This window comes from Ambystoma mexicanum, chromosome 8 (genome assembly GCF_040938575.1).
Source record: "Ambystoma mexicanum isolate Mex_15411 chromosome 8, UKY_AmexF1_1, whole genome shotgun sequence".
Taxonomy (NCBI): Eukaryota; Metazoa; Chordata; class Amphibia; order Caudata; family Ambystomatidae; genus Ambystoma; species Ambystoma mexicanum.
This window is the reverse complement of record NC_090929.1, coordinates 654,878,382-654,904,781: the sequence shown is the minus strand read 5'-3', so window position 1 is coordinate 654,904,781 and position 26,400 is coordinate 654,878,382. Positions and strand designations below refer to the sequence as shown.

Here is a 26,400-nt window from a genome sequence, read left to right as displayed (position 1 = left end):
TGGGCTTTGCCCGCTCAGAACCTACCCTGTCTAGGCCTCTTCGGGGGTGGGCAATCAGATCCGAGGTCTAGCACGTGCCACCCCAGGCCACTCCCCGGATACGCCACTGCAAGGAGATGAATGGCCGTTTTCACATAATTTCGCCCAAAGTGCATGTGCTTACAACACATTTTCTCTTAAACATGTTCATTAGCATTAACACCCTGGTATAAAATACGAAGTAATTCTGGGAGCGCTGCCTTTGAGAACTGACATCAGAATTGATTTGCTGCAGAATTTGCTCTTAAGATGAAGTATATTTCATAATGCAATTTTAAACCTGCTGCATTAATAAAAAAGACTTTTCTTTGGGCACAAATACTGCTTTGGTTTTTTCCATTGTTTGTATCTGCGGGAATTCGTATCTGCAAGCATTGTGTAGCATGTCTTGGAAAATTAGCAAAGAAATCCTCTCCAGTTGATTTGCAATTTTCTCTTCTAACTTTGAAAGCAAGCCTGAAGCACGCGGCCAACTCTTGCCTCTGTATGCCAGTGCATGTCACATGGCCAAGGGAAGCACACTGACGTAATGTTAAAATACTGGGCCAACATTAAACTTACTGTGAAAGGCCTTAAAGTAATGTCATGGAATATTTTGGAAGGTTATAGCAGAATACTGGTAATCTGATGGTTACAAAAGGAGGAAAATTACAACTAGGAAGATGTGTTTAAAGAAGCAGTTAAACAGGTGGCGTCCCAGTTCAAGGCACAAATACTGTGCTATACTATTTTGGTTGGTATTTTTAACTTGCCCATCGCCCCCAATCAGCCAGTGGGTGTTGCAGCTGAAAGCCCAGATATGTTGACAGAGTGCTTAGCAGCAGTGGGTGGGGCCAGGAGTGGGTGGCACACTTCCACCTCAACGCGTCACAGGCATGCCAGAAAATATTTGACCCTGCCACTTATTTTCTTACAATATAAACGCTGGAATCAATCGTGAAGGTAACAGATTTTCCTAAGCGCATTGCGCTCCTAAAAAGCGGGTATTTTGCTTGCCAAGTGGCCCCATAGTAGTCATTTTTAGCAAGCTCCACCCTTTTCCTATAAGAAAATTAAATTTGGGTTACCGCACAAAAGGGCGCAGAAGCCTACTGGGAAATCTCCAGAGTGCCCTTTGGGCCAGTCCACCCCTGTGTACAGTACGTGCATTAAGCAAAGCGCCTTCTTTCTATGTTGTAATTAGTCATTGTAATTGGTTATTTATAACGCGCTTAATATCCAGATGTTTTTAAGCGCGGACCCAGGGATTGAACCTGTGTTGCTCCACGTCGTCTTGGTTGAAGACGAGCGTGTTGCCCCTGAGCTATCCTCCTGAGATCCCGTTTGTGGCAGGAAGGGCAAGGCACACCTAAAATGCTTCATTCAGAACTACAAATCCTATTTACCCCAAATTAATTGCTCTCCATTGACGGCACATATTTTTATTCTTGGTATATAATGCTTCATTGGGGATCCTTTGTGTGACCCTGTGTCCAGTATGGATGAACCTTCAAGGCTATGCATGAGTGTTCCCAGGATATTGATGTCTATCTTGTTTCCTTATGCATCTCACCATTCCATGTGGTCCTAAAAAGACCCATCAGATCCATGTTCATGGCACACACCCCAGCGGCGCACCTCTGGTTTCTCAGTGTCTCTGTGTTCTTTGCAGTGTGCAGCTGGGCCTGGATCTATGGGAAGCTGCTTTGAGAGTCGCGTGGTGGTGGTGTGCGAGAAGATGATGAGCCGGGCCTGTTGGGCAAAGTCGAAGCACCTAATCCATTCCAAAACCTTCCGAGGAATGACCCTCCTGCACCTCGCGGCGGCTCAGGGCTATGCAGCGCTGATACAAACTCTCATCAAGTGGCGGTAAGAAGCGCACTTTGTGCCCTGCACCTCATTCATCTTAGAGGTGGTGCGCAACTGTTCCTCGCCACTCTGTATACTTAGCGCATTTCCCAGAATCCTTTCTGCACGGCTTACAGTGCACATCCGAGAGGAAGCAGTGGGTTCCAGCTGAGGTATCTCTTGTTGACATGGACTGGTAGTGATAGCTGGATTTCTCAATTAAAGACATGGCGTGGTTGTTCGATGCCATGGGATTGCATTTCAGCGCCCTTTTATAAATTGAATGAGATTGTGTGGTCAAGTTCAGTAGTTGCCTACCTGTTGGAGAATTGTGTGATTTTCTAAGGGACCAGTGCCTCTGAACGGCCCATACAGAGGAGAAAGAAAAGGCTGCATGTTGCACTGAGGGGCGCATCTGGGGAAATTGGTATGTACACTGGTTCCTGCTTCAGCCTGCAGACTCTGTAGCTAGGTCAGCATGACCAAGTTCTTTGCTGAATATTTTTGGCTGAAAAAACGAATCGAATTCTTTATTCTATTCTTTTTTATTAGGCGGGTTCCCCCCAAGAGCCCCACTTTCCTATTATCTGGTCCCTATTCCGCACCCCCCACCCCTTAAATCCCCTTACCCACACCCCACCACATTTTTTTCCATTACTTTTTTGGGCCGAACATTTACGACAAAATACTCTGCGAAAAAAAGGCTGGCGATGTAACAACGTTGTATCAAACAAACATGTATGAGGAGTGCCTCTTGGCTGCAGGTGGCTTGGCAGTAGCACAAACCTTCTGCCTGTGACATTTGCTGCACCACCTATGAGGGTAGTAGGATAGTCTACTGCCCCCTAGCACCTATCACTATCATGACTATGGACCATGATCATCCATTTAACTCTGCCCTTCCGCTGCGCCCCCTGAGGTAGGCATATGTTTCAGATCCTCCTGGAGAATGCCCGCTGGGGCTCCTGATCAGGGCATGGAGATGTGATCTAAATTCATTAAAGGATGAAGCTCAGTCGGTCACCTTGTGAGTACAGTTGAGGCAAAAAGAGAAAGGGAGAAAAGGCACCTTTAGGAAGCGCTCAGGGTTGTATTTTTAACACCTGATTGGGAGATGGGATCAAAACAAAAGGAGAGGCTGAAAGACCTGATTCCAAACTGTAAGGGGCAGTCTATTCGAACCTGTAAGGCCACATGTCCCCTACATGGGATCACAAGCAGCCTCAGACATGTGTCAGCCTCATTTGACATTGAAAGTAAGTTGTAGCTTCGCTTTCTAGGCACAGCAGGCTCGGGACCCACGTCTGGGCATGCTCGTTTCACACAGTGTGACCTTTGCAAAGCTGAAGGTTGGTGGCTGGTAGATTTTGAATTAAAGATCAATAATTCAGGCAAGGCTGATTTGTATCTGGTTTTTCCCCTTTATCAATGGCACCAGACGCTGAAAAACAATGGTCTAGGGGGTTGCCCAGAGCAATGCAAGAGATTATGAGTAATTGAAAACTTAACAACAATCAACCTTCAGTTTTGTGCCAGGTCCATAAATCAGCTCAGTAAAAAGCCCGAGTCTATACCATATTTGTGGAAAATTGCTATTTAGCATACTGGGCTCAGTAGAAAGCAAAGTCACACCCACCAAGTTGATGCACTTCTGGTCTGGTGTCAAAAAGTGTGACTCCTGCGATCAAAGGCATTGACAATTGAAGGTCCTTTTAAATTAGTGTCCAATAAATTCTTACTGAAGGCACTTCAGGCAGCTAAGACATTTATTGTGTATTCAAAATGTGTCTGCAGTGCTATTCAAACAGAAGGAGCTTCCTAGACCTTTATCTATTGCAATTCTCTGGTTAAAGGTGGATTAAGTCGTTTTGTAAGCAGGCCTGCATTGTTTGTAGATCATTGGCATGAATGGTTCTGATCTTAAAGTGTTGGTCTTATGGACGTAGGAACCAATAGCAGGCTCTGGAATTCTGGTTTACTTGTGGTCTCTTTGAAAACTCCTGAATTTTGGTTTATTGTAAAATCTGGAATGTTTGATTACGGGTGGTCTCAATGCAAACTTTGCAACCCTAGTTGACTGGTGTTCTCATTGCAAAAACTCTAGAATACTGGTTTATAGTTGGTCTCACCAGAAACTCCGGAATAACGGTTTACTAGTGGTCTTATTGCAAATACTGAAATTCTGTCTTACTGGTGGTCTCATTAACACATTTGAAATTCTGGTTCTCTTATTGCAACCTTGATCTTTCTGGCTTGCTGGTGGTCTCATTGCAACCTTGATCTTTCTGGCTTACTAGAGGTCTCATGATATGATATGATATGGCATTTATAACGTGCCTATGCACAAGTGTTTCAAGGCGCGACGAGGCAAGGGAGGGGGAACAGAGGAAGACAGAGACAACGATCTTACTAGGCCAGGAGACATTGAGATCACACTAGTGCAGGAGAGCGAGGAAGGGGAAAGGTGCAGCGGGGAAGGGGAGAAGGGGAGGTAATTGCAAACTTCATCTTTCTGGTTTACTGGTGGTGTCCTTGCAAAATCTATCTGTCTGGTACTGGTGGTCTCATTACAAACTTTATCTTATCTGGTTTGCTGGTGGTCTCATTACAAACTTTATCTTTTCTGTTTTGCTGGTGGTCTCATTGCAAAGTTTATCTTTCTGGTTTACTGGTGGTCTCATTACAAACTTTATCTTTTCTGGTTTGCTGGTGGTCTCATTGCAAAGTTTATCTTTCTGGTTTACTGGTGGTCTCATTACAAACCTTATCTTTTCTGGTTTGCTGGTGGTCTCATTGCAAAGTTTATCTTTCTGGTTTACTGGTGGTCTCATTGCAAACTTTATCTTTTCTGGTTTACTGGTGGTCTCATTACAAACTTTATTTTTCTGGTTTGCTGGTGGTCTCATTACAAACTTTATTTTTCTGGTTTGCTGGTGGTCTCATTACAAACTTTAGCTTTCTGGTTTAGTAGTGGCCCAAGGACAGGAATGCAATGAACGGTGAATTGACGATTGTATAGCGGGCCCTCATGTGTGGAATGAATGGCTAACAAGTCTTGTGAAGGAAGCTTCTACGTTGAAATCAATAAAAAATTGAAAATATAGATATTTCTGGATTGAGGGTGTGTCCTTTGTTGTGTTTACCTTTAGTGGTGGTGGTGTTTGAACACTCTCTGGCAGTTCATGAAATCTAGGGCTTTACAGAAGCCTCACCCATCTAAAACCTAACTGTGGTAAATCCCCCATCTGCACCCCACTTAGGCCAGACGTGGTTCTGATGCCACTTTGTTCTGGTGACACATCTACTCCTCAAACGCTTTCAAATGAGCAATGAACACTTTTAGGCATTCAATAGATTAGTTAGGATGTTTGTTAAAAAAGCTATACGATACGAATTTGGTTATACAGAATTGTGGTAAATAGTGATGTATGTAATAATGTCCTATGTAAAGCCCTTTAGAGTAAAGCGCTATGTAAAGGAAAAAAAAAACACAAAGAAAATAATGTATTTCCATGGCCCACCTAATGAGGAATTTGATGGAAAATTTAAAGGCTGTAGTGCAGAAAATATAGACAGTTAAGATGAGCTTCCAACTGCTCAAGGAACACACACACAAGATATGGGAGCCCAAAAGCTCCACGTTGCCTTCAAAGTACATTTTTAAACAATATCTCAGAGCCCAAAATCACCCCCACTGCCTTAAAAACCAAATTCCTGAACATGATCTGGGAGCCCAAAAGCTCCACATGGCCTTAAAAACCAAATTCCTAAACAAGATCTGGGAGCCCAAAAGCTCCAAATGGCCTTAAAAACCAAATTCCTAAACAAGATCTGGGAGCCCAAAAGCTCCACATGGCCTTAAAAACCAAATTCCTAAACAAGATCTGGGAGCCCAAAAGCTGCGCATGGCCTTAAAAACCAAATTCCTAAACAAGATCTGGGAGCAAAAAAGCTCTGCATGGCCTTAAAACACCAGATCCCTACACAAGATATGGGAGCCCAAAAGCTCCACATGGCCTTAAAAAACAAATTCCTAAACAAGATCTGGCAGCCCAAAAGCTCTGCATGGCTTTAAAACGCCACATCCCTAAACACGATCTGGGAGCCCAAAAGCTCTGCATGGCCTTAAAAACCATATTCCTAAACAAGATATGCGAGCCCAAAAGCTCTGCATGGCCTTAAAACACCACATCCCTCAAATAAGAAACTCCTCCGGTGGCAGTAAAATAAGGTCTGTTGTCTCATTGGAGAGCATGCTCGGCTGAAGAACGGATTGGGTTTGAGATGGTTTTCATCATGTCCTTCTTGTCTTCTCTCTTCTTGCAGTACCAAGCATGCAGACAGCATCGATTTGGAACTTGAGGTGGACCCTTTGAATGTAGATCACTTTTCGTGCACGCCGCTGGTAAGATAACGAGTAATATTGTTACTGGCATGATTAGTAATACTCCAGGCTAAGGTGGGAGTATCTGGTCAGAGCAAATGTATCTACTAATGTAGGCTTTGAACCAGTATATATTTGATGCCCCTGATTCCTCTGTGTATTTGTAATGTACCTGCCCTTGCTGTATATGTGGTGTACCTGCTCTCCCAGAGCATTTCTGGTGTACATATTCTCTAGATGTATATGTCGTGCACCTACTACCACAGTGCATGGGTGATGTACCTGATCCTCAGTGTTTAGGTGGTTTACCCGCTCTCTCAGTGTGCATGTGATATACCTGTTCTCTCAATGTATTCGTAATGCATCTGTGTATATGTGGGGTACCTGCCCCGCAGCAAACATGTGGCATACTGCAACCCCATGTATATGTAGTATACCGGCTCCCTCTGTGTATTTGTGATGTACCTGCTCTCTCAGTGTAAATGTAATTCTCTCAATGTATATGTTCTATATCAGTTATCTCACTGTATATGTGTTGTACCTGTTCCATCCGTGTATACTGGATGTTACTATTCTCTCAATGTATATGTGATGTACCTGCTCTCAGTGTGTATGTTACGTGTCTGCTTCTCGGTGTATATGTGCTGCACCTGCTCTATCAGCGGTTCATGTGGATGCACCTATTCGCTCAATGTACATCTTATGTACCGGTACACTCAGCGTATATGTGATGGACCCACTCCTCGGTGTATATGTGGTGTACCTGCTACCTCAGTGTCTATGTGATGCACCTATTATCGTAATGTGTATGTGTTGTACCTGCTTCTTCCGTGTAGATGTGATGTGTCTGCTCCTCCAGTGTATATCTGTTGTACCTGCTTCTTCGGTGTGGGTGTGATGTGTCTGCTCCTCCAGTGTATATCTGTTGTACCTGCTTCTTCGGTGTGGGTGTGATGTGTCTGCTCCTCCAGTGTATATCTGTTGTACCTGCTTCTTCGGTGTGGGTGTGATGTGTCTGCTCCCTATGTGTATGTGTGGTGTACATGCCCTGTCCCTTGTATTCTTTTTCCCCTACTCTATGAATGTAATTGGCTTATGAGGACACTGGAAGAGCGGAAGAGTATCCAATAGGCTTGGACCATTCAAAGGCCAGGAGGTCCGCAGCACAGTCATTTACAAGTCAGGCAAGACCGGAACTTAACAGATCCTGGTTCAATAACACTTTTAGAAGCACTGCCTTGTGGGTAAATGACCCTATTTCTATAAAGGCCTGTCCACCTCTGTTCACACTTATAGAGATGAAAAAGGAAGAAAGCTTCCGAAATTAAGTGTTGGGGCGCGGGAGTGGGGGGTTGAGGGGGCACTGCTACAGTATGTCATATGCCCAACAACTGCTCCTAGTCATAGTGGTACAGTACCTCAGGCAGCCACTGTACAGAGACTTAATTACCAGGTATGTTCGAGGGGATGAAACTAGTGTATTTTACCACCACAGCCCAAGTATGTGCCATGGCCTTTTTCGGCTTGAATGACGTCATCTGAGCTGTCTGATGCAGACGCCAAGCCTAGGCACACTTCACTGGTTCAGATGATAGATAGCCATGGGTGGAGGTTGTTTAATGGGAGCTGTCTAAGCCCATGCATGTTGATAAACATATAGACCAAACCAACCCTGTGAGGCTTTAGCCGCCATGCTTGTACCCACACTACATCCTCCATGCGGGGTTGTGTTATGAAAACTGCTTAGTGCCAAGCACCAGCCTACATAAGGGCATGGCTGCTGAGCATTGCAATGCCTGCCTCTCCATATATATGGCAATAGGGCTCGGGTTTCTTTCTGATTTGAGAATGTGGGGGAGGCTGTCAATGGAGTACAATCTGCAGGCGATGACCATGATGGGCAGTGGGACACCACAAGGATCAGGTCCACACCCATAGACTAACCTGTGACACCACAGAAGGACTGGAAGGGAACATACATGTCAGTGGGAAAATAAGATCTGCAACAATTGTAAAAAAAAAAAGGAGAGGACCAAACTAATGAGGGTTCAGGAAATCACAGAGGACTCTGAGAGGTGGCAACAAAGACCCAACACCGGTAAATTTGAAGCCATGCATTTGATGGGATAAACACTCGACAGCCTTCGAAAGTGGGCACAAATGCATTCAAGATCCCCTACAAAAGTGAATGACCTTGGGGTATCCTTCCTAAGAATCCCTAAGTTTTCGACCATTGTTAAAAGCCAGCGTAAAGATGGAGGCAATGCCTTGGTCCAATGGGAGAAGTTTAACAAGCGACCAAAATAATGCCTGTTGTCACTGTGTAGATCTGTGGTGACGGTCCACCTTCAGGACTGTCTCCATCTCTGGAGATCGCGTGCCTAAAACATATATATAGGTTTAAGTGTATCAAGAAGAGACGTAACAAAAAGTGAAGGAGAACACAAGACATCTTAGGAAGCAAGCAACGGGCGACTTACATCTGTGTGGGATGGGGCAGATGACATGGACGGTAGATATCAGAGGTCCACCTAAATCAGGGGTCTGCAACCGTTTGCTCTCCAGATGTTTTGGATTACAATTCCCATCTGCCCCAGCCAGCCTAGTCAATGGTGAGCCATCATGGAAGTTGTAGTCCAAAACATCTGAAGAGCTGCAGCCCTGACCGAAATGCATCCCAAGTATGGACTAGATGGTTTGAGCGCAGTACAAATCAGTGGTGATAAGGCTAGGTTCCTTGGCAGATTCTAGGGCGTAACCTAGGATAGTTCTTCACAGAACTGATGCTGGATGCACAGAGGGTGCCTGGTAACTTCATCATGCCCACAGTATAGTGGCTCTTAATATAGCTGCATCAAATATTGCTGGCGGGAGAAATTATATTGTGGTGGGAGGACAGGGGGATGTTGAATCGGCAATAGGAAGAGGAAGGGAGAATGAGAAAGGGGAACAGAGTTATACGAAAAAAAATATGGCATATAGGTGCCATCGAGAGCAATTAGCGGGCACCAGATCAGTAGCAGAACTCCTGGGGAACAAGCACAGAAGAAGGTGTGATGCATCTGTAGAGGTTATGATGCTGCAGAAACATTGCCGTAACTGTTGCCACGTAGCTCGATCTAAAAGTTTGCTGTGGTAGTATCAGTGAACTCTACAGTATGGACCAGCCTTAGGATCATCAGTACAGGACGGTAGGGCGGCCAAAGGCGCTTTCATATTTCTTCTGAAGGAAGAGTGTTTTTATAGCCATTGGTGGTTTTGGTCCTGCAGGCTGAAGGTTTGTGAACTACGTGCCTCCAATTTTATTTTCTTCTGCATGTCTTCATGTGTTTTGCTTATCCTTCAAATAAACATGATGCATTCAACCACTTCAGGACACTTTGATTTTAAGCTGGCATGACCGTATGGGGCATCCACACTAACCCTTCGACATAAGTCCAACAAAATGTTACATGTCACCCATAGGGTGTATATATATATCCAGAGTTGAGAAGGGAGGCGGGGAGGTGAGGGCCCTCAAGTCTCAGGGTCCTTGCCCAGAAATATTTTATTTGGGCCGCAGCAGCCTGCCCTCCCCACCACACACCCCGCTTCTTGGGTGGGGATCGGCAGTCATTGCCCGGGCTGTTAGTAACATGTGTACCTGTGTTACTTGGGGGATCAGGTTCCGTAAGCCAATTTTATGTAGACTTCTGCTTTTCTTGCCTGATTTCTGCTGTCCATGGCTGTTTGAAGGGGGCTGGTCTCAGCTAATGTCTGAAAAGGCTCTACTTTGCTTGTACTGTCAGAACAGACTTTGGAGGGTTCCAGATTAGGGGAACCACCACTCTTGTGGACCTGCCTCCTTGCTTACTCTACATATGTGTTGACCAATTGGTTGTGTTGCTATATCTCGGGTTACTCTTAAGTGTGCAATGGAGGTCAGGGTTCTCAGATATCCTTGGCCCTTAGTCCTGAATGTCTTGTGCCTAGGTACAGAAGATTATGAGTTTGAAACTGCTACTGTGTGAGCCTGTGTTACTCCATCTGTTCATTTCTTCTAGTGTACTAGGTTTAGGAGAATATAAGATGGGTGAAGCAAGATACAACATACTTCTAAGTTGGCAGTGGTATCCACCTGGGGGGTCCTCTCATCCTTGCCAAGATTTTCTGCAGCTGACACATGTGCATTCCCTTCCAGATGTGGGCGTGTGCACTGGGCCACACCGAGGCCGCCGTGGTGCTGTACAAGTGGGATCGGCGGGCCATCTCCATTCCGGACTCTCTTGGGAGACTGCCACTCTCCATCGCCCGTTCCCGGGGCCACGTGAAGCTCGCCGAGTGTTTAGAGCAGCTGCAGCGAGAGGAGCAGTCCCAGTTGGGGCAAAATCCCAGATTGCAATGCTCGCCGAGTGAAGAGCAACAGGCCGAGAGCTGGATTGCGCAGTGGCACAGCGACGCGATGACGGCACAGGAGTCCCAGAAAGGAGGCACAGTAATTGCAAGTCCAAATGCAGGTAAGGAACACTGCACATGTTAAATAAAAACCCAAGACCACCATTTACTGTCTGTCTGTCTGTCTCTCTCATGACTCTGTATTCATAGTTAAGTTGGACTCCTCATAGGAGACCTTAAGATCGGTATTACCCGAATTGTTCGTTTACAATTGTTTGAATGAACAATTGACCGATTTTAAAGGGTCACAATTGACCTTTTCACAATACATATATATATATATATATATATATGGTTTTGGGGGGGGTTGCGTTGGGTGGGGGGTTGCAGGGGGGTTGCCCCTGCATATATGTTACAATTGACCTTCACAATTCGGTCAATTGTGAAAAGGTCAATTGTAATTCGAGCAATTGTAACTCAAACAATTTGTATACAACCTTAAGATCTCCTCTAAGATATAGCAAACATAACCTAGACTAAATTGAGGCAAACATGGATTAAGAGTTGGTTTATGGACTAACTCACATTCTTCATTGGTTTTGATGAGAGTGGCCAGCACTTTGAAAACAAAATCCAATTAGCAGGCCACATTTATTTGTGTATATTTGGTCCGTTTTGTCTGCAGGCAATCCAGCAATCCAAACCCACATCTGAACCCAGGAATGTCACTGGCTGATGCAGGAAAGAACATTGTCGGCTGGCCCCCTCTGATCTATTGCTGCAAAACGTTTGGGGAAGGGCAACATAGAAGGCACCCGGTGCGGGTCCTGAACCTAGGGAGGCAAAGGTCATGTGCTGGAGGAGTGGCATATGCCCTTTTCTTTACTAAAAGAATTGGTTGATTGAGGCCACATCAGATAGGGTCGCTGTGCTGGGGCCATTGGTCACTGGGCCTGGCAACAAGGCGTGCCAATGGGCTCTGCAGGAAGGACTCACACTGGCCAGGTCCACTGGGCATTGCTACAGGTCGCGTTCAGTGGGCACTGCAGGGAGGGCCAGTGTGTCAGGACCCGGCAGCAAGTCAAGGCCCGTAGGCAGTGTCTTCTGCGTGTAGCCTATCACTGTGCCCTGCAGGCAGTGTAGGGAGGTTCACAGTGTTTGCTAGCACTTAAGAGGGGTTGGGGGTTCTTTGGGCTCCATGAAAATCAACAGGACATGTCCTAGGCACGGCATCTGCTGGATATGGGCATTTGTTATATACATATATAATCACTGGGCACGCAGCAGGCACAGGAGGGAAGGCCATGTCCTAGGCACAGTGTCAACTGTGCGTGCTAGGAAGGGACACAGTAAACGCTTGGGCATGGCTGCATGCCATGCGCAGCGGGCATAGTAGTAAGGGTCTGAGTGGCAAGGGCATGCCCATAGGTGATACCCTGGGCACGGGGACTGCAAGACATTGACACATCTTAATATATCACATCTTTGAAAGAAAGCTAAATAATTCACTAAACAACTTAGTTAAATGAAGATATGGTTAAGCTTCTGTTACGAACACCTTAGACATGTACTGAAACATTTTTAGTTGAAGGGATGGTATGTTTATCGTGCAAGACCTAAGCATCGGTGAAATTGGGCAATCATAATTAGCAACACAACCGCACTTACCAAGCACTGCTCATGACGTCACATAACATCGCAGATCGCTTCAACAAAGAACCCGCTGATGAGTTATCATAAAACATCACCACTGACATAGTCCAATATATAATTATTACTCTTAAAGAGTATAGGACACAGGGTGTACCCTGCACCCTTGTCACATGCAGAACACCAACGAACACCCACAGATCCCACTGTAGCTCATAAGCTTTACATTGTAACCTTAACGTCTGTTCTCTCAGTTTCCCACTCATAAGATTTGCATATTTTGTTACTTGACATTCCTGTGAAACTAGACATATTAAATATACAAGGGTGCAGTACCAAAGGTGTAACTAGAGGTGGCTGTGGAGGTAGCCTCTTCAGGTATGCAGGGGTGCAGTACCAAAGGTGTAACTAGAGGTGGCTGTGGAGGTAGCCTCTTCAGGTATGCAGGGGTGCAGTACCAAAGGTGTAACTAGAGGTTGCTGTGGAGGTAGCCTCTTCAGGTGTGCAGGGGTGCAGTACCAAAGGTGTAACGAGAGGTGGCTGTGGAGGTAGCCTCTTCAGGTATGCAGGGGTGCAGTGCCAAAGGTGTAACTAGAGGTGGCTGTGGAGGTAGCCTCTTCAGGTATGCAGGGGTGCAGTACCAAAGGTGTAACGAGAGGTGGCTGTGGAGTTAGCCTCTTCAGGTATGCAGGGGTGCAGTACCAAAGGTGTAACGAGAGGTGGCTGTGGAGGTAGCCTCTTCAGGTATGCAGGGGTGCAGTACCAACGGTGTAACTAGAGGTTGCTGTGGAGCTAGCCTCTTCAGGTATGCAGGGGTGCAGTACCAAAGGTGTAACTAGAGGTGGCTGTGGAGGTAGCCTCTTCAGGTATGCAAGGGTGCAGTACCAAAGGTGTAACTAGAGGTGGCTGTGGAGGTAGCCTCTTCAGGTATGCAGGGATGCAGTACCAAAGGTGTAACTAGAGGTGGCTGTGGAGGTAGCCTCTTCAGATATGCAGGGGTGCAGTGCCAAAGGTGTAACTAGAGGTGGCTGTGGAGGTAGCCTCTTCAGGTATGCAGGGATGCAGTACCAAAGGTGTAACTAGAGGTGGCTGTGGGGGTAGCCTCTTCAGGTATGCAGGGATGCAGTACCAAAGGTGTAACTAGAGGTGGCTGTGGAGGTAGCCTCTTCAGGTATGCAGGGATGCAGTACCAAAGGTGTAACTAGAGGTGGCTGTGGAGGTAGCCTCTTCAGGTATGCAGGGATGCAGTACCAAAGGTGTAACTAGATATTGCTGTGGAGCTAGCCTCTCCAGGTATGTAAGGGTGCAGTACCAAAGGTGTAACTAGAGGTGGCCGTAGAGCTTGACTTACCAGATATGCAAGGGCGCAGTACCAAAAGGTGTAACTAGAGATTGCTGTGGAGCTAGCCTCTCCAGTTATGCAAGGGTGCAGTACCAAAGGTGTAACAAGAGGTGGCCGTAGATCTTGACTTACCAGATATGCAAGGGCGCAGTACCAAAAGGTGTAACTAGAGATTGCTGTGGAGCTAGCCTCTCCAGGTATGAAAGGGTGCAGTACCAAAGGTGTACCTAGAGGTTACTGTGGAGCTAGCCTCTCCAGGTATGCAAGGGTGCAGTACCAAAAGTGTAACTAGAGGTTGCTGTAGAGCTTGATTTACCAGATATGCAAGGGCGCAGTACCAAAGGTGTAACTAAAGATTGCTGTGGAGCTAGCCTCTTCAGGTATGCAAGGGTCAGTACCAAAGGTATACCTAGAGGTTACTGTGGCGCTAGCCTCTCCAGGTATGCAAGGATGCAGTACCAAAGGTGTAACTAAAGGTTGCTGTAGAGCTCGATTTAGCGGATATGCAAGGGAACATTACCAAAGGTGTAACTAGAGGTTGCTGTAGAGCTTGACTTACCGGATATGCAAGGGAACATTACCAAAGGTGTAACTAGAGGTTGATGTAGAGCTTGACTTACCAAATATGCAAAGGGTACAGTACCAAAGGTGTAACTAGAGGTGGCTGTAGAGCTTGACTTACCAGATATGCAAGGGCGCAGTACCAAAGGTGTAACTAGAGGTGGCGGTGGCTGTAGAGCTTAATTTACCAGATATGCAAGGGCGCAGTACCAAAGGTGTAACTAGAGATTGCTGTGGAGCTAGCCTCTCCAGGTATGCAAGAGTGCAGAACTAAAGGTGTAACTAGAGGTGGCCGTAGAGCTTGACTTACCAGATATGCAAGGGCGCAGTACCAAAGGTGTAACTAAAGATTGCTGTGGATCTAGCCTCTTCAGGTAAGCAAGGGTCAGTACCAAAGGTATACCTAGAGGTTACTGTGGCGCTAGCCTATCCAAGTATGCAAGGATGGAGTACCAAAGGTGTAACTAAAAGTTGCTGTAGAGCTTGACTTACCAGATATGCAAGGGAACATTACCAAAGGTGTAACTAGAGGTTGCTGTAGAGCTTGACTTACCGGATATGCAAGGGAACATTACCAAAGGTGTAACTAGAGGTTGCTGTGGCGGTAGGCTCACCTGACATGGAAGGGCACATTACCAAAGATGTAACTAGAGGTTGATGTAGAGCTTGACTTACCAAATATGCAAAGGGCACAGCACCAAAGGTGTAACTAGAGGTGGCTGTAGAGCTTGACTTACCAGATATGCAAGGGCGCAGTACCAAAGGTGTAACTAGAGGTGGCGGTGGCTGTAGAGCTTAACTTACCAGATATGCAAGGGCGCAGTACCAAAGGTGTAACTAGAGATTGCTGTGGAGCTAGCCTCTCCAGGTATGCAAGGGTGCAGTACCAAAGGTGTAACTAGAGGTGGCCGTAGAGCTTGACTTACCAGATATGCAAGGGCGCAGTACCAAAGGTGTAACTAAAGATTGCTGTGGATCTAGCCTCTTCAGGTAAGCAAGGGTCAGTACCAAAGGTATACCTAGAGGTTACTGTGGCGCTAGCCTCTCCAGGTATACAAGGATGCAGTACCAAAGGTGTAACTAAGGTTGCTGTAGAGCTTGACTTACCAGATATGCAAGGGAACATTACCAAAGGTTAACTAGAGGTTGCTGTAGAGCTTGACTTACCGGATATGCAAGGGAACATTACCAAAGGTGTAACTAGAGGTTGCTCTGGAGGTAGGCTCACCTGACATGGAAGGGCACATTACCAAAGGTGTAACTAGAGGTTGATGTAGAGCTTGACTTACCAAATATGCAAAGGGCACAGTACCAAAGGTGTAACTAGGGGTGGCTGTAGAGCTTGACTTACCAGATATGCAAGGGAGCAGTACCAAAGGTGTAACTAGAGGTGGCGGTGGCTGTGGAGCTTAACTTACCAGATATGCAAGGGCGCAGAACCAAAGGTGTAACTAGAGATTGCTGTGGAGCTAGCCTCTCCAGGTATGCAAGGGTGCACTACCAAAGGTGTAACTGGAGGTGGCCATAGAGCTTGACTTACCAGATATGCAAGGGCGCAGAACCAAAGGTGTAACTAGAGATTGCTGTGGAGCTAGCCTCTCCAGGTATGCAAGGGTGCACTACCAAAGGTGTAACTGGAGGTGGCCGTAGAGCTTGACTTACCAGATATGCAAGGGCGCATTACCAAAGGTGTCACTAAAGATTGCTGTGGAGGTAGCCTCTTCAGGTATGCAGGGATGCAGTACCAAAAGTGTAACTAAAGGTTGCTGTAGAGCTTGACTTACCGGATATGCAAGGGAACATTACCAAAGGTGTAACTAGAGGTTGCTGTAGAGCTTGATCTACCAGATCTGCAAAGGGCACAGTACCAAAGGTGTAACTAGAGGTTGCTGCGCAGCTTGTTTTACCAGATATGCAAGGGTGCAGTACCAAATGTGCAACTAGAGGTTACTGTGGAGCTAGCCTCTCCAGAAATGCAAGGGCGCAGTACCAAATGTTTAACTAGAGGTTGCTGTAGAGCTTGACTTACCAGATATGCAAGGGCACAGTACCAAAAGTGTAACTAGAGGTTACTGTCAAGCAAGACTCACCAGGTATGCAAGGGCACAGTACCAAAGGTATAACTAGAGGTTGCTGTAGAGCTTGACTTACCAGATATGCAAGGGCATAGTATCAAAGGTGTCACTAGAGGTTACTGTGAAGCAAGACTCTCCAGATATGAAAGAGTGCAGTACCAAAGCTGTAACTAGAGGTTGCTGCGGAGGTAGGCTCACCAGACATGGAAGGGCGTATTACCAAAGCTGTAACTAGAGCTTGCTATGGAGGTAGGCTCACCAGATATGCAAGGGTGCAGTACAAAAGGTGTAACTAGAGGGTGCTGTGGAACAAGGCTCGCCAGATATGCAATGGTGCAGGCTGTAACTGGAGGCCACTGTGGAACATGCTTCATCTAATTTACCAGGGTGCACCGCCTGTCTCGGGAGTGAGAGGTCACTTCGAGTATGCCACCTCATGTGTTACTAATGATAACTTGGAAATAATGTGTGTTCTTCAAGTAAAGATTGCTCTGTAAATGTCAGAGGTTGTTATTTAATCTCAGAAGGTTAGCCATACTTTTATTTAACGCCATACACCAAGCCTTTATCATTTGTGACCATGTGCTCTTTTTCCTGTTCTGCGATTAAAATGGCGACCTAGCCAAGCTTGATATCACCCAGTTACTAGTATAGGGGTTATCAAGCCCTCTCTGTCCTCTCTTACTATCAGAACCAATCCCAGCACTCCACTTTGCTCTCTGCATGTTTGATGTAGTCCATCACATGGCACTGGCCAATGGAATATCTAAACAGAGGCTTTATTTGTGTGTGATGCCCTTCTGTTACCATGACCTGGACATGACATGAACCTGGAGGATACATCTAAACAAGACATTCTTATATCTGTAATCTGTTTTGTCTTATCTGTGTGTCCTTGCCCTCTTCTGCCTAGGGGCCTTGTCGGTGCGCATTACAAATAACATAGATAAATATTAAACAGTACATTTAAACCACATACAATAAAACCAATCTAAAGTACAATGTGCTCAATACTAACAATTCTAAAACACTGGGGACTTGTGGAAATCAAGCAATTTACTCTTCAGATCCCATTGGAGGTCTGTGTTTCTGAAATCTGCACATTTCAGGAACACAGATCTCAGATTGCTTTTATCAAATGTGTTTTAAATGTACTGTTTTATATCAGCATGTCTTGTGAACATGCATCCTGACCTTTATGATGAACAGAAGGGTGAGAACGTGTTTTATCGATTGATTGTCACATTTTCAAATGAAAGTTTTCCAAAGAAATGAAACTCCGAAAAGAATAGGAGTGTTTAACTACCTATACTAGCAGTCCAGGCTGGTTTCCTGCTCATAGAAGCTTGTATTGCCAGGGATAACCCTCCTGCTGCTAAATCAAAAATAACCCCGGGATACCTCATAGTTGATTGTAGGGCTGCCCTGCTAACCTTATCCTGTGACCCCACAGAGGGCTTCAATTGTGCCATACAAAGGGCATCTAGTTCAGATGCAGTGTTCCATCCCCTTTGGGCAAGTACGGAAGCATGTCTTGGAATTTTAAACCGTGTTGCAAATTCACAGACTCAGGGAGATCCCTCCCCTCCATTCTAGCACTTCACCCATCAAGGTCACTGAGCACAGGTGGTCATATCGCCTACCTGCATTTAAAAATGTCCAAGGTTGGTTATCCTTCATGTGTGTCCACTTATGCATTGTCTCTGGTGATTGTTCCATTTACTCCCCTCCACAACCTGGTCAGAATGTCACTCAAGCTCGCCCCATTGTAAGAAGCTCACTGCTTTCCGTTAAATCTGATTTCTTATCTACTGCATGTTCTTTTGTGATCGAAAGAGCATTGTTCCTCCTGTATATAAATAAACGTGCAATGGATGACAGTGTCATAGCAGACCCATCGTGCGTATTTTCCTCAAGAGGAGCGGCAGAGTTGTTGACAGCCGCTGTGCCACTTGCATTGCTAGCCACCAAACAGGGGTAGAAATATCTTTTTGTGTTTACATATTTTACAGTGACTGTCGTGCATTAGCGTCGGCTGTGTATGCATCACACAAATGTATGCAAGGGGGCTGGCCAGCACATGTTTTACACTGTCCGCCAGCGCACTACAAATGGACAGTTCACCTATAGTAAAAGCAAATCCACTGCACACTGTTTGATTTGGATTTGTTTTTAAGAATGTGACCTATATTCTTTTAGAAATGTCTCAACTTAGCTCAGATGGCAGATGAGAAAACATAAAACCAAAGTTACTCTCCAAATCTTTGAGTTGGCCCGAACCAGTCTTTGTTACTGTCGCTTTTCTGCTTTAACACATGATATCGAGGTTGCAGGCGGGTTCCTTACAGAGCGCTTAAGACACAGTGCCGCGTGGGATAGGGACTCGGTGAGAGAGTTACATGCTACAGAGTTCCACGCCACTGCTGCCACGGCGTGTGGACCTTAATACTATGAGTTAGCATCACATCAATGGGCTGGGAGCAGGCTCGGACTGGTCTATAGGGCAATAGGGCAATGTCCGAACCCAAAACGCAAAATGCTAGTGTGGGCCAGTATTTGTGGTCAAAGTGGGACACTTTTTTGACCATTGTGGGCCAGTTTGATGAGTTGCTTCATTATGCGGCTAGTACTTGTGACCAATGTCGCTGAATAACTATTCTTTAAATTGCACAATTTGTATTACATTTGATCAAAAAACTCCACCTTGGGTACTATTTAAATAGTCAGTCACAAAAGGAAGAAATTGCCGTTTGCAACGGTGGGACACTTTTCCATTGGTGCCCGAGACAATTGTATGCCCCATTCCAACCCTGGCTGGGAGGATAGCTCAGGGGCAACCAGTTTGCCTTGGAAGCAAGACAACGTGCGCCTAGAGACGGGTCTCCTCTATTGAACGCGTTTCAAAAGATTAATTAATTAGCCTGTTTATAAGTAATGCCACTTTGGCAGATATGGGAATCAAAAGCAAAAAGAGAGAGACTGCATGTTAAAATAAGATCTCATAGTTTTAGCCAAGAAGGTGAGGAGCACTTGAAACCCATGCGTTGATATTCCACAGTTCACATCACGGACAAAAGCCACAACGCATATTTGTCAAGGCAGCTCTGGAGCTTAACTGTCCCAGTCAAAGATACGTTGGGTAGCTTTAAAAAATGATTATATTAAAAAGTTTGGGTTCAAACAATAACCAAATTGCATGCATATCCCTCTCTAAGCCATCTGCAGGGGGGATCACAAGAAAATAGGTACTCTGGCTCCCTTTTTATCTCTGTACCCAGTCAAACCCGTACGGCATGACTTTTTGCGTTTTCGTCGGAACCTACATCGGACTAAGCAGAACATGGTCGGATTCGGGTATCTGAATGCCGGATTGATTGGTTGTCGGTATCGTCAGGATGAATCTGACAGTGAAACCCTCAAGCACCCACTGATAGCCTGTACAGCAGTGCAAGGTTTGAGGTGTGTTCATCTAAAGAAATATTTAGGTCTTATCAAAATTGGGGCTAGTGAGCAAGTTTGGCCTGCATGTTTGTCGGGACACACTACGTCTTCTATTATTGCAGTAACTAACTTTGCGAAGTCACTAACATTGGATGAGTTTTAAATATATTTATGATCGTAGGTCAGTCATTTAGAGAGATACAGTATACGATAAAAAGGCAAAAGTTCTTATTCTGTGTTCTTTTCCATATACCTCTTTATGTTTGTGAATGTTTTTAATGTAATGGAATTGTTGTATGTGGTATTATAGATAAGTTAAGATTGGATATGATTTTATTGTTTTTTATCCATTATGTATTGATTCTAAATGATTTGTTAAAAGTTATTTTAACCAGATAACAATAAAAATAAGATACATGAACATAAAATGATCTGCAATATTTGCAAGGATCTTACCATTCATATTTGCTGAAAGGCGATCAGCGTCTGATAATCGAAATGTGGGAATGCAACTCACAGTGCCATCATTGTGGCTCGTGGCTTCTTCTGGGTGTTATGTTGTGTGTGTTTTTTGAGCGCACCTGTCACCATCAGGATTGCCTCTTGGCGCTGTACCCTAAATACTACCAGAAAATATCTAGGATCAGTGACAAAAATACATTCATCTACCAAGAAAGGTTTGAGCTGTTTTGAAAGGTTCTGTGGTCTCTCCGACATCTTTTTTCAGTGGTGACGTTTTGCATAATTTTGATGCTAGCACTGACAATGCACTTCCTGTTCGTCCACCCTTTTTTTAAAGTATATGATCCTTTGCTTGTATGGGTCATAAGGAGTGTAAAATGTGTTATGGTTAACAGTCCATGTTTGCTGCTTGGAATGCTGAACTCTCGTGCTTTATGGGCTATGCATAAGACCTTGAAGTACTGGCAGCTAGCAGAGTATGTGCAAATAGGTTCACATCGACCCGATCTGAGGATAATTGATGCTGAGTAATTTGGCTGCCTTTGGAACCTCTGAATCCACGTGTTCGCCTTAGATTGTCATGAAAGCCGCAGAGTTGATGCCGCAAGCCCCCGTTCCTCTATTTGAACCCCATGAACATTGCAGGTTAGTTAAGTGCCATAGCTCACACCAGCAAAACCCATCAGTTGTCACCTCCCTCTACTTTCACGCTAATACAATTCTTCATCCAGGCGCGCTGAGGCGCACACGCGCAAAGTTGGGCACCGCACCAAAGGTAATTTACGCTACTTCTCAGCAGTGAACAAACATTGTAGCAGGAGATTGATTTATGTGCTGAGCTGCTAAACATTTTGAGACGTCGCCCGTGTAGTTTAATTCACTCCGTCAACTCGCGTTAATGCAGCTACAGCTCAGCGGGAAGTCTAGAACTCTTTATAAGAGCTGACTTCTGCACATTAATTTACTCCTGTAAATCAGGTCTAAACTGAGAAGTGGAAAAGGGGTCAATATTTTCTTGAAGCTGTTCTGACTAATTGTCAATCTTATGCAGTGATTCACCACCTCCTCGGTCAGGGTTTATAGCATTTCTGAACCCCCTGAGGGCTTGTAGTTCAAGTGTGGGAGCAGATTTAAGTCTCAGGCTTTCCCATTTGTTTTCAGGCCTTCTATTAAATTCACAAAGAACGTGCACATCTATATAGAAGCTGTTTAAGACCTCTGATCAAGTTTTATGATGTTAAACATTAGCTGATGTGTTTTCACGGTCAAGTAAGGTCCTCTTTGGTCTTCCTGGTAGAAGCCACGCATGTTATTATTACACGTAATTCTGCTGGTCTGGACAGTCTTTGGCTGGATGGACTTCTAGCTTCTGGGATGCCTTTTCATTAGTCGAGTGCACATTCTGAGGGAGTCGCTTCCGGGAGAAGCAGGTTTGACACCTATAAATGAATCCCCCAGTAAGTTAAGGTGTTTGAAGAGTGGATCAGTGACATAGAAGTGAGGGCACTTGCAGTGGAGAATTATCAGCAGATGAGCAATGGCTGCATCTGTGACACCCAGGAATTAAATATCCCTGTGATCCGTTGGAACCTATACATGCGGCCCACTCTACATTGAAATCATCTCGATCATCAACGTACACACATAAACTCGTTAAATGTTAAAAATCAGCACATCAATTAATGACCTTAGATTTTTGCAGTTTCTTTTTTCTATTGTTAGTGATATTTGTTTTGCTCTTTCTTTTCTTATTTCTCTTTCTATTACCTCACCTGTCCGTACCCCCATCAAGCTTTATTACGCTGGTCTACAATCATAGATCATTTTACCAAGTAACTTATGCTTCAAATCAAAGTTGACTGAACTATATGCTTTTAGTTTGCATGGGTCTGCAACATGGGGTTCTCCAGATGTATTGGACTAGAACTCCCACGACCCCTCACTGTTGACTGTGATATGATAAGGCATTTCAAACGCGCCTATACACAAGTGTTTCAAGGCGCAACGAGGCAAGGGAAGGGGGCAAAAGGTAGACAGAGACAACGATCTCACTAGGCCAAGTGACATTGAGATTGCACAAGTGCAGGGGAGAGGGGTGGGGAAAAGTGCGAGGGGAAAGGGAGGAGGTAGTGCAGTACATGGGATCAAACAATAACAAGAAGTGCGGCCAACGGGTGGCAAGTGCAAGGGTAAGTGCAGACATCAGGTGTCCAAAGTGCAGGTAGTGGGACTGTAGGATTACAGATACAGACCCAAGTGCAAGGGTTGCCGGGGGGTAGTGCAGGTGTGCAACTGGGCAGGAAGGGGACCTGGGCCCGAGATCAGAGGGTATCCAGGTGGCCAGTGCAGTTTCAGCCAGGAATTCAGCAAGGGAGAGGAAGAGAGAAGGCAGAAGCCAAGAGGAAAGTCTTAAGGTGCTTCCGGAATCGGAGATGGTTCCCCTCAAGTTTCAGAGAGGGAGGGAGGCTGTTACAGAGGGAGGCCCCAGTTCAAGAAAGAGATCTACCACCAACTCCTTGCTTGGAGAAGCGCTTGGCCCTGAGGGAACTGGAGGCGGAGGAGCAAAGAGCTTGAGTAGGAAGGTATTTACGGAGAGAGAGTTGGAGGCATTGAGGCGCCATACCCCAGAAGGCCTTGTGGACAATGCAGAGGGTCTTCAACTTAATCCTCGCAGCCACTGGGAGCCAGTGCAGGGGTTTTAGTGCTAGAGAGATAAAATCCCTGAGCTTGAGGCCAAGGACAAGTCTTGCATTCCTTTTCTAGATGAGTTGCAGAGGGCGGAGAGTAGAAGCAGGCAGATTTAGAAAGAGGCTGTTGCAGTAGTCTAGTCTAGAGAGAACTAGAGCTCTGGAGACTGTGAGCTTCTGGGGGAAGGAGAGGAAAGTAAGAGGTGCAGCTGGTAGTGTGACTTCTTAGAGACATCAGAGGTGTGAGGAGAAAAGGATAGTGTGGAGTCAAAGATGACACAGAGGTTCTTAGCCGCACGGGTGGGAGCATGAAAAGGGCCAAGGGAGGCCGGCCAGAGAGTGATGGGAAAAGAGGGTGCAGGTGTGCCGATGAGGAGAATCTCTCTCTTAATTGCATACCACTCCGGATAGCAGACAGTCAGAGATGAGAGAAGGAGAGAAGGAGAAGATGTGGCAGAGGGAAGCCTGAAAATTAGCTGATTGTCATCCGCATAGCACTGAAAGTTGGGCCAGAGAGTGGCAATGCGTGGGCAAGAGGTGCCATGTATTGGTTGAACAGCCAAGAAAAGAGGTTAAACCCCTGGGGAACACCACAGGTAGAGAGTGAGATAGAGGAGAGGAAAGAGGTTAGCCAGGCCAGGGCCTGATCAGTGATACTCAGGTTATCACGGAGCCGGTTGAGCAGGATGGCATTGACCGTGTCAAAGGCAGAAGAGAGATTCAGTAAGATGAGGACAGAAGGGAGATTAGAATCGAGGTTGGAGAGCAGGTCTTCTGTGCTAGATATGGCTGGTGGGATTTGGAAAGCAAAGCATCTGGAAAGCCAAATGTTGCTGCAGATTCTTGCTTGTAGGTCAAGAGCATTCTCGGCAGTCCATCGCCATTTCATCCCATATACTATTTTGATTTAAGATTACATTTCTGTAGCCAAGTCCAAGAAACCATTTCAACCAAAGTAAAGTCAATGGCTGAGCACTAAGAGGCTACTGTAAATGGCATATTTCACGCAGTGCATGACCAAGTTACAATACATTGCATTAGCAATAAGCAATACACAGCACGCTCTTCACTTTCACACTCGGTCTTTAAACAATTAAATCCCAAAAATGCACAGTGACCGCTCCAAAATAAAATTCCCCAAGTTATAAAAATGCTAAAATAGCAACTGTGACTATGACACAAGTGTCTTCAGTCATCTTCCACTCCCCCACGGTCTCGAGGACCGCAATTGGAGAATAAACAATGATGAGGTGCGACACAGGCAGGTGACATCGAGTCAGAGATATACGCAGAGAAATGTCTGGGTACTTGGAGAGTGCAACTCTGTTGTGGGGACTGCTGAGCCGGATCTGCGGACAGACTCCCCTGTTGGGTTACTATATGACCTCTTGAAGGCAGGGTGAGAAGAAACATGGCAGGAGGAAGAGAGGCCCTGCACTAGTTGTGCCTAAGGACAGGATGTCCCGAAACAGGAGAAGATGAGAACAAGCTGAGGAACCAGCTCATTCTGTGTTGAGTGTAATGAATCAACATCCGGGTACCAGTGGTCCAGGGATGAATATCCGTTTCTAAACCATCAATCAGCCCCACACCTCTAGTACACCAGAAGGGATCCGAACAGAGGGAAACTCAAGCAAATTATAAACCTCCATGTCTAATTTTGGTAACGTGGACGGAACGGCAGGCCGATTTCCGCAAGGTTGTGAATCGTTGGTTAGTTGCAACACAGCAAAAGTACACTTATAAAAGGGACTGTCCAGCCAAGATTGTAAAAAAATATCGCTTTTATTATTATCACAACATACATTTCTAGCACGCTACAAAATACAACCAACCCTGTGAAGGAATGCAGAGGACAGATAGTTTCACAGAAGGAAAGGAATGCACTCTGGATACTGACAGGAGGGTAGTCAGTAAAGCCATAGCGATAGTTCAAGGATACTTGGTTTCAATACAAAGGGAGCAATGGGTCGTAAAATGTCACTAGGTGCCTTCGGAGAAGGACCAGGGAGGCAGAATCACAATGTACCTTGTGCTTATAGGCATTCTTGGTGCTCGACAGGGTTGAGTCGGTTTCACTGTACTTTGCAGCTGCTGCAACAGAGTTCAAGACGGGAGACAGCTGTGGGTATCTGGCAGCAGGCAGTCCGGCGAGTGAAGATGGACAGGCAGCTGCAGGCTGGCCTACACGGTGGCTTAGGGTCAGAAATGGTTGTCTCAGTGCTGGTTGGTGGGTCTGAAGCACTGGGCGAGGTGGCTCAGATGGCGTGAGAGACTGTGGGGCAGCAACAGTCAGCAGTTCAGTCGGTTGCAGCTCGAGGGGCTTGACTGGCTCAAAAATGGCCTTTAAGGTGGACGCTGGTTGATGCTTCTTCACTGGGCTTGTGTCGTCCTTTAAAGTGGATGGCCCAAAGCTGTGGAGAGTGTTGCAGGCAACGACCTTGTTCTTGGTTTGGTTCAAAGACTCTCTGGCACTTCCCACCTCGGAAGCTTGCTTCAGAGCCTAGCAGGGCATGCTGTGTGCTGGCTGTATACCAGTTCTGGAACAGCTGGAGGATCCTCTGGATTCATTATCTCCCCCTGTTCCCTCGGAGATGTTTTGGGAAGGGATCTTGCTTCCGTCTTGGAAATCCTGGCCTTCCTTCAAAGCTCTAAGGCAGACTGTAATTTCAGCCAGTGTCCAATGCTGAGTTCTTCTTGTTACTCTTTCTTAAGTCTTCAGATCATCTGCCCAAAAGAGGAGCTTGAAACCATTTTATAGCCAAATGGCCAACAGTGATTGGTGTAGGCTAGGTATACCTTATCGAACCAATCTTGGGTCCCCACCAAGAATCTCCTATGTGCATGAGGTCATAACCAAAGTGCTTTTCAACAGAAAAGGTAAAAGGTGGAAACATGTAATACTAAGTCCCACCCATCTTCCTGTCTGTTGGGATCAAAGGGTCTTCCTGGTTAATTGAGCTCTCTGTAGTACCTGATTTAAGCGGCAGGTCTCCCTTGAAGCTGCCACTAGACCAGACTTTCGGTCCCCACCAGATCACATACTTGTACCTTCTGAATGAAGTCCCCCTGCGGGGATGACTACAGTAAACAGCTGTCCCAGACATGACAGTTCACTGCCCTTGATATTGAGAGGAGGAGCTGGCTTCAGGTTGACACTGTGTATCTCAAAGGTTTTTTCCTGTCCTTTGTTAGTCCTGCGACCAGGCCCCTGTTGGCCTGTTTAAATGAACTCTGATTAGTGTGTGAAGCTGCCACCAGCAGCTAACAAAGGGCAGGGCGGATCCATGGAGCCTTTGTTAGTTAATTAGGATGGTCATGGCAGGAGGAAGTTTTTCCTTCCCCTTCTGAGATGCCTTGATGTACTCTCTGTCATATTCCAACTACATATGACAGGAGGGACGGCGCCTGCAGGCTGTGTCTACCCAAATTCACAGATTTATGTGTATGTCGTTCAATGAGAATAGGAAAATGTGTACGGATTAGCCCCATACGTTATCCGGAGGTTGATCTACCATCATTCAATTTCATTTAAAATTTCCAAAAAAGCCAAGGTGA

The 26,400-nt window shown here is 45.7% G+C and overlaps 1 protein-coding gene across 2 annotated transcripts in view; it reads left to right on the top strand.

The window, feature by feature from the left end:
- The window catches only part of CAMTA1 (calmodulin binding transcription activator 1), a 3,643,069-nt gene that overhangs the window by 3,470,938 nt on the left and 145,731 nt on the right, over positions 1 to 26,400 (top strand). For both annotated transcript variants that reach the window (XM_069610416.1, XM_069610415.1), the window contains 3 exons: positions 1,691 to 1,887; positions 6,193 to 6,271; positions 10,431 to 10,746. In XM_069610416.1, coding sequence (XP_069466517.1) covers positions 1,691 to 1,887; positions 6,193 to 6,271; positions 10,431 to 10,746 — 592 coding nt within the window. The remainder of the gene's footprint in view (positions 1 to 1,690; positions 1,888 to 6,192; positions 6,272 to 10,430; positions 10,747 to 26,400) is intronic.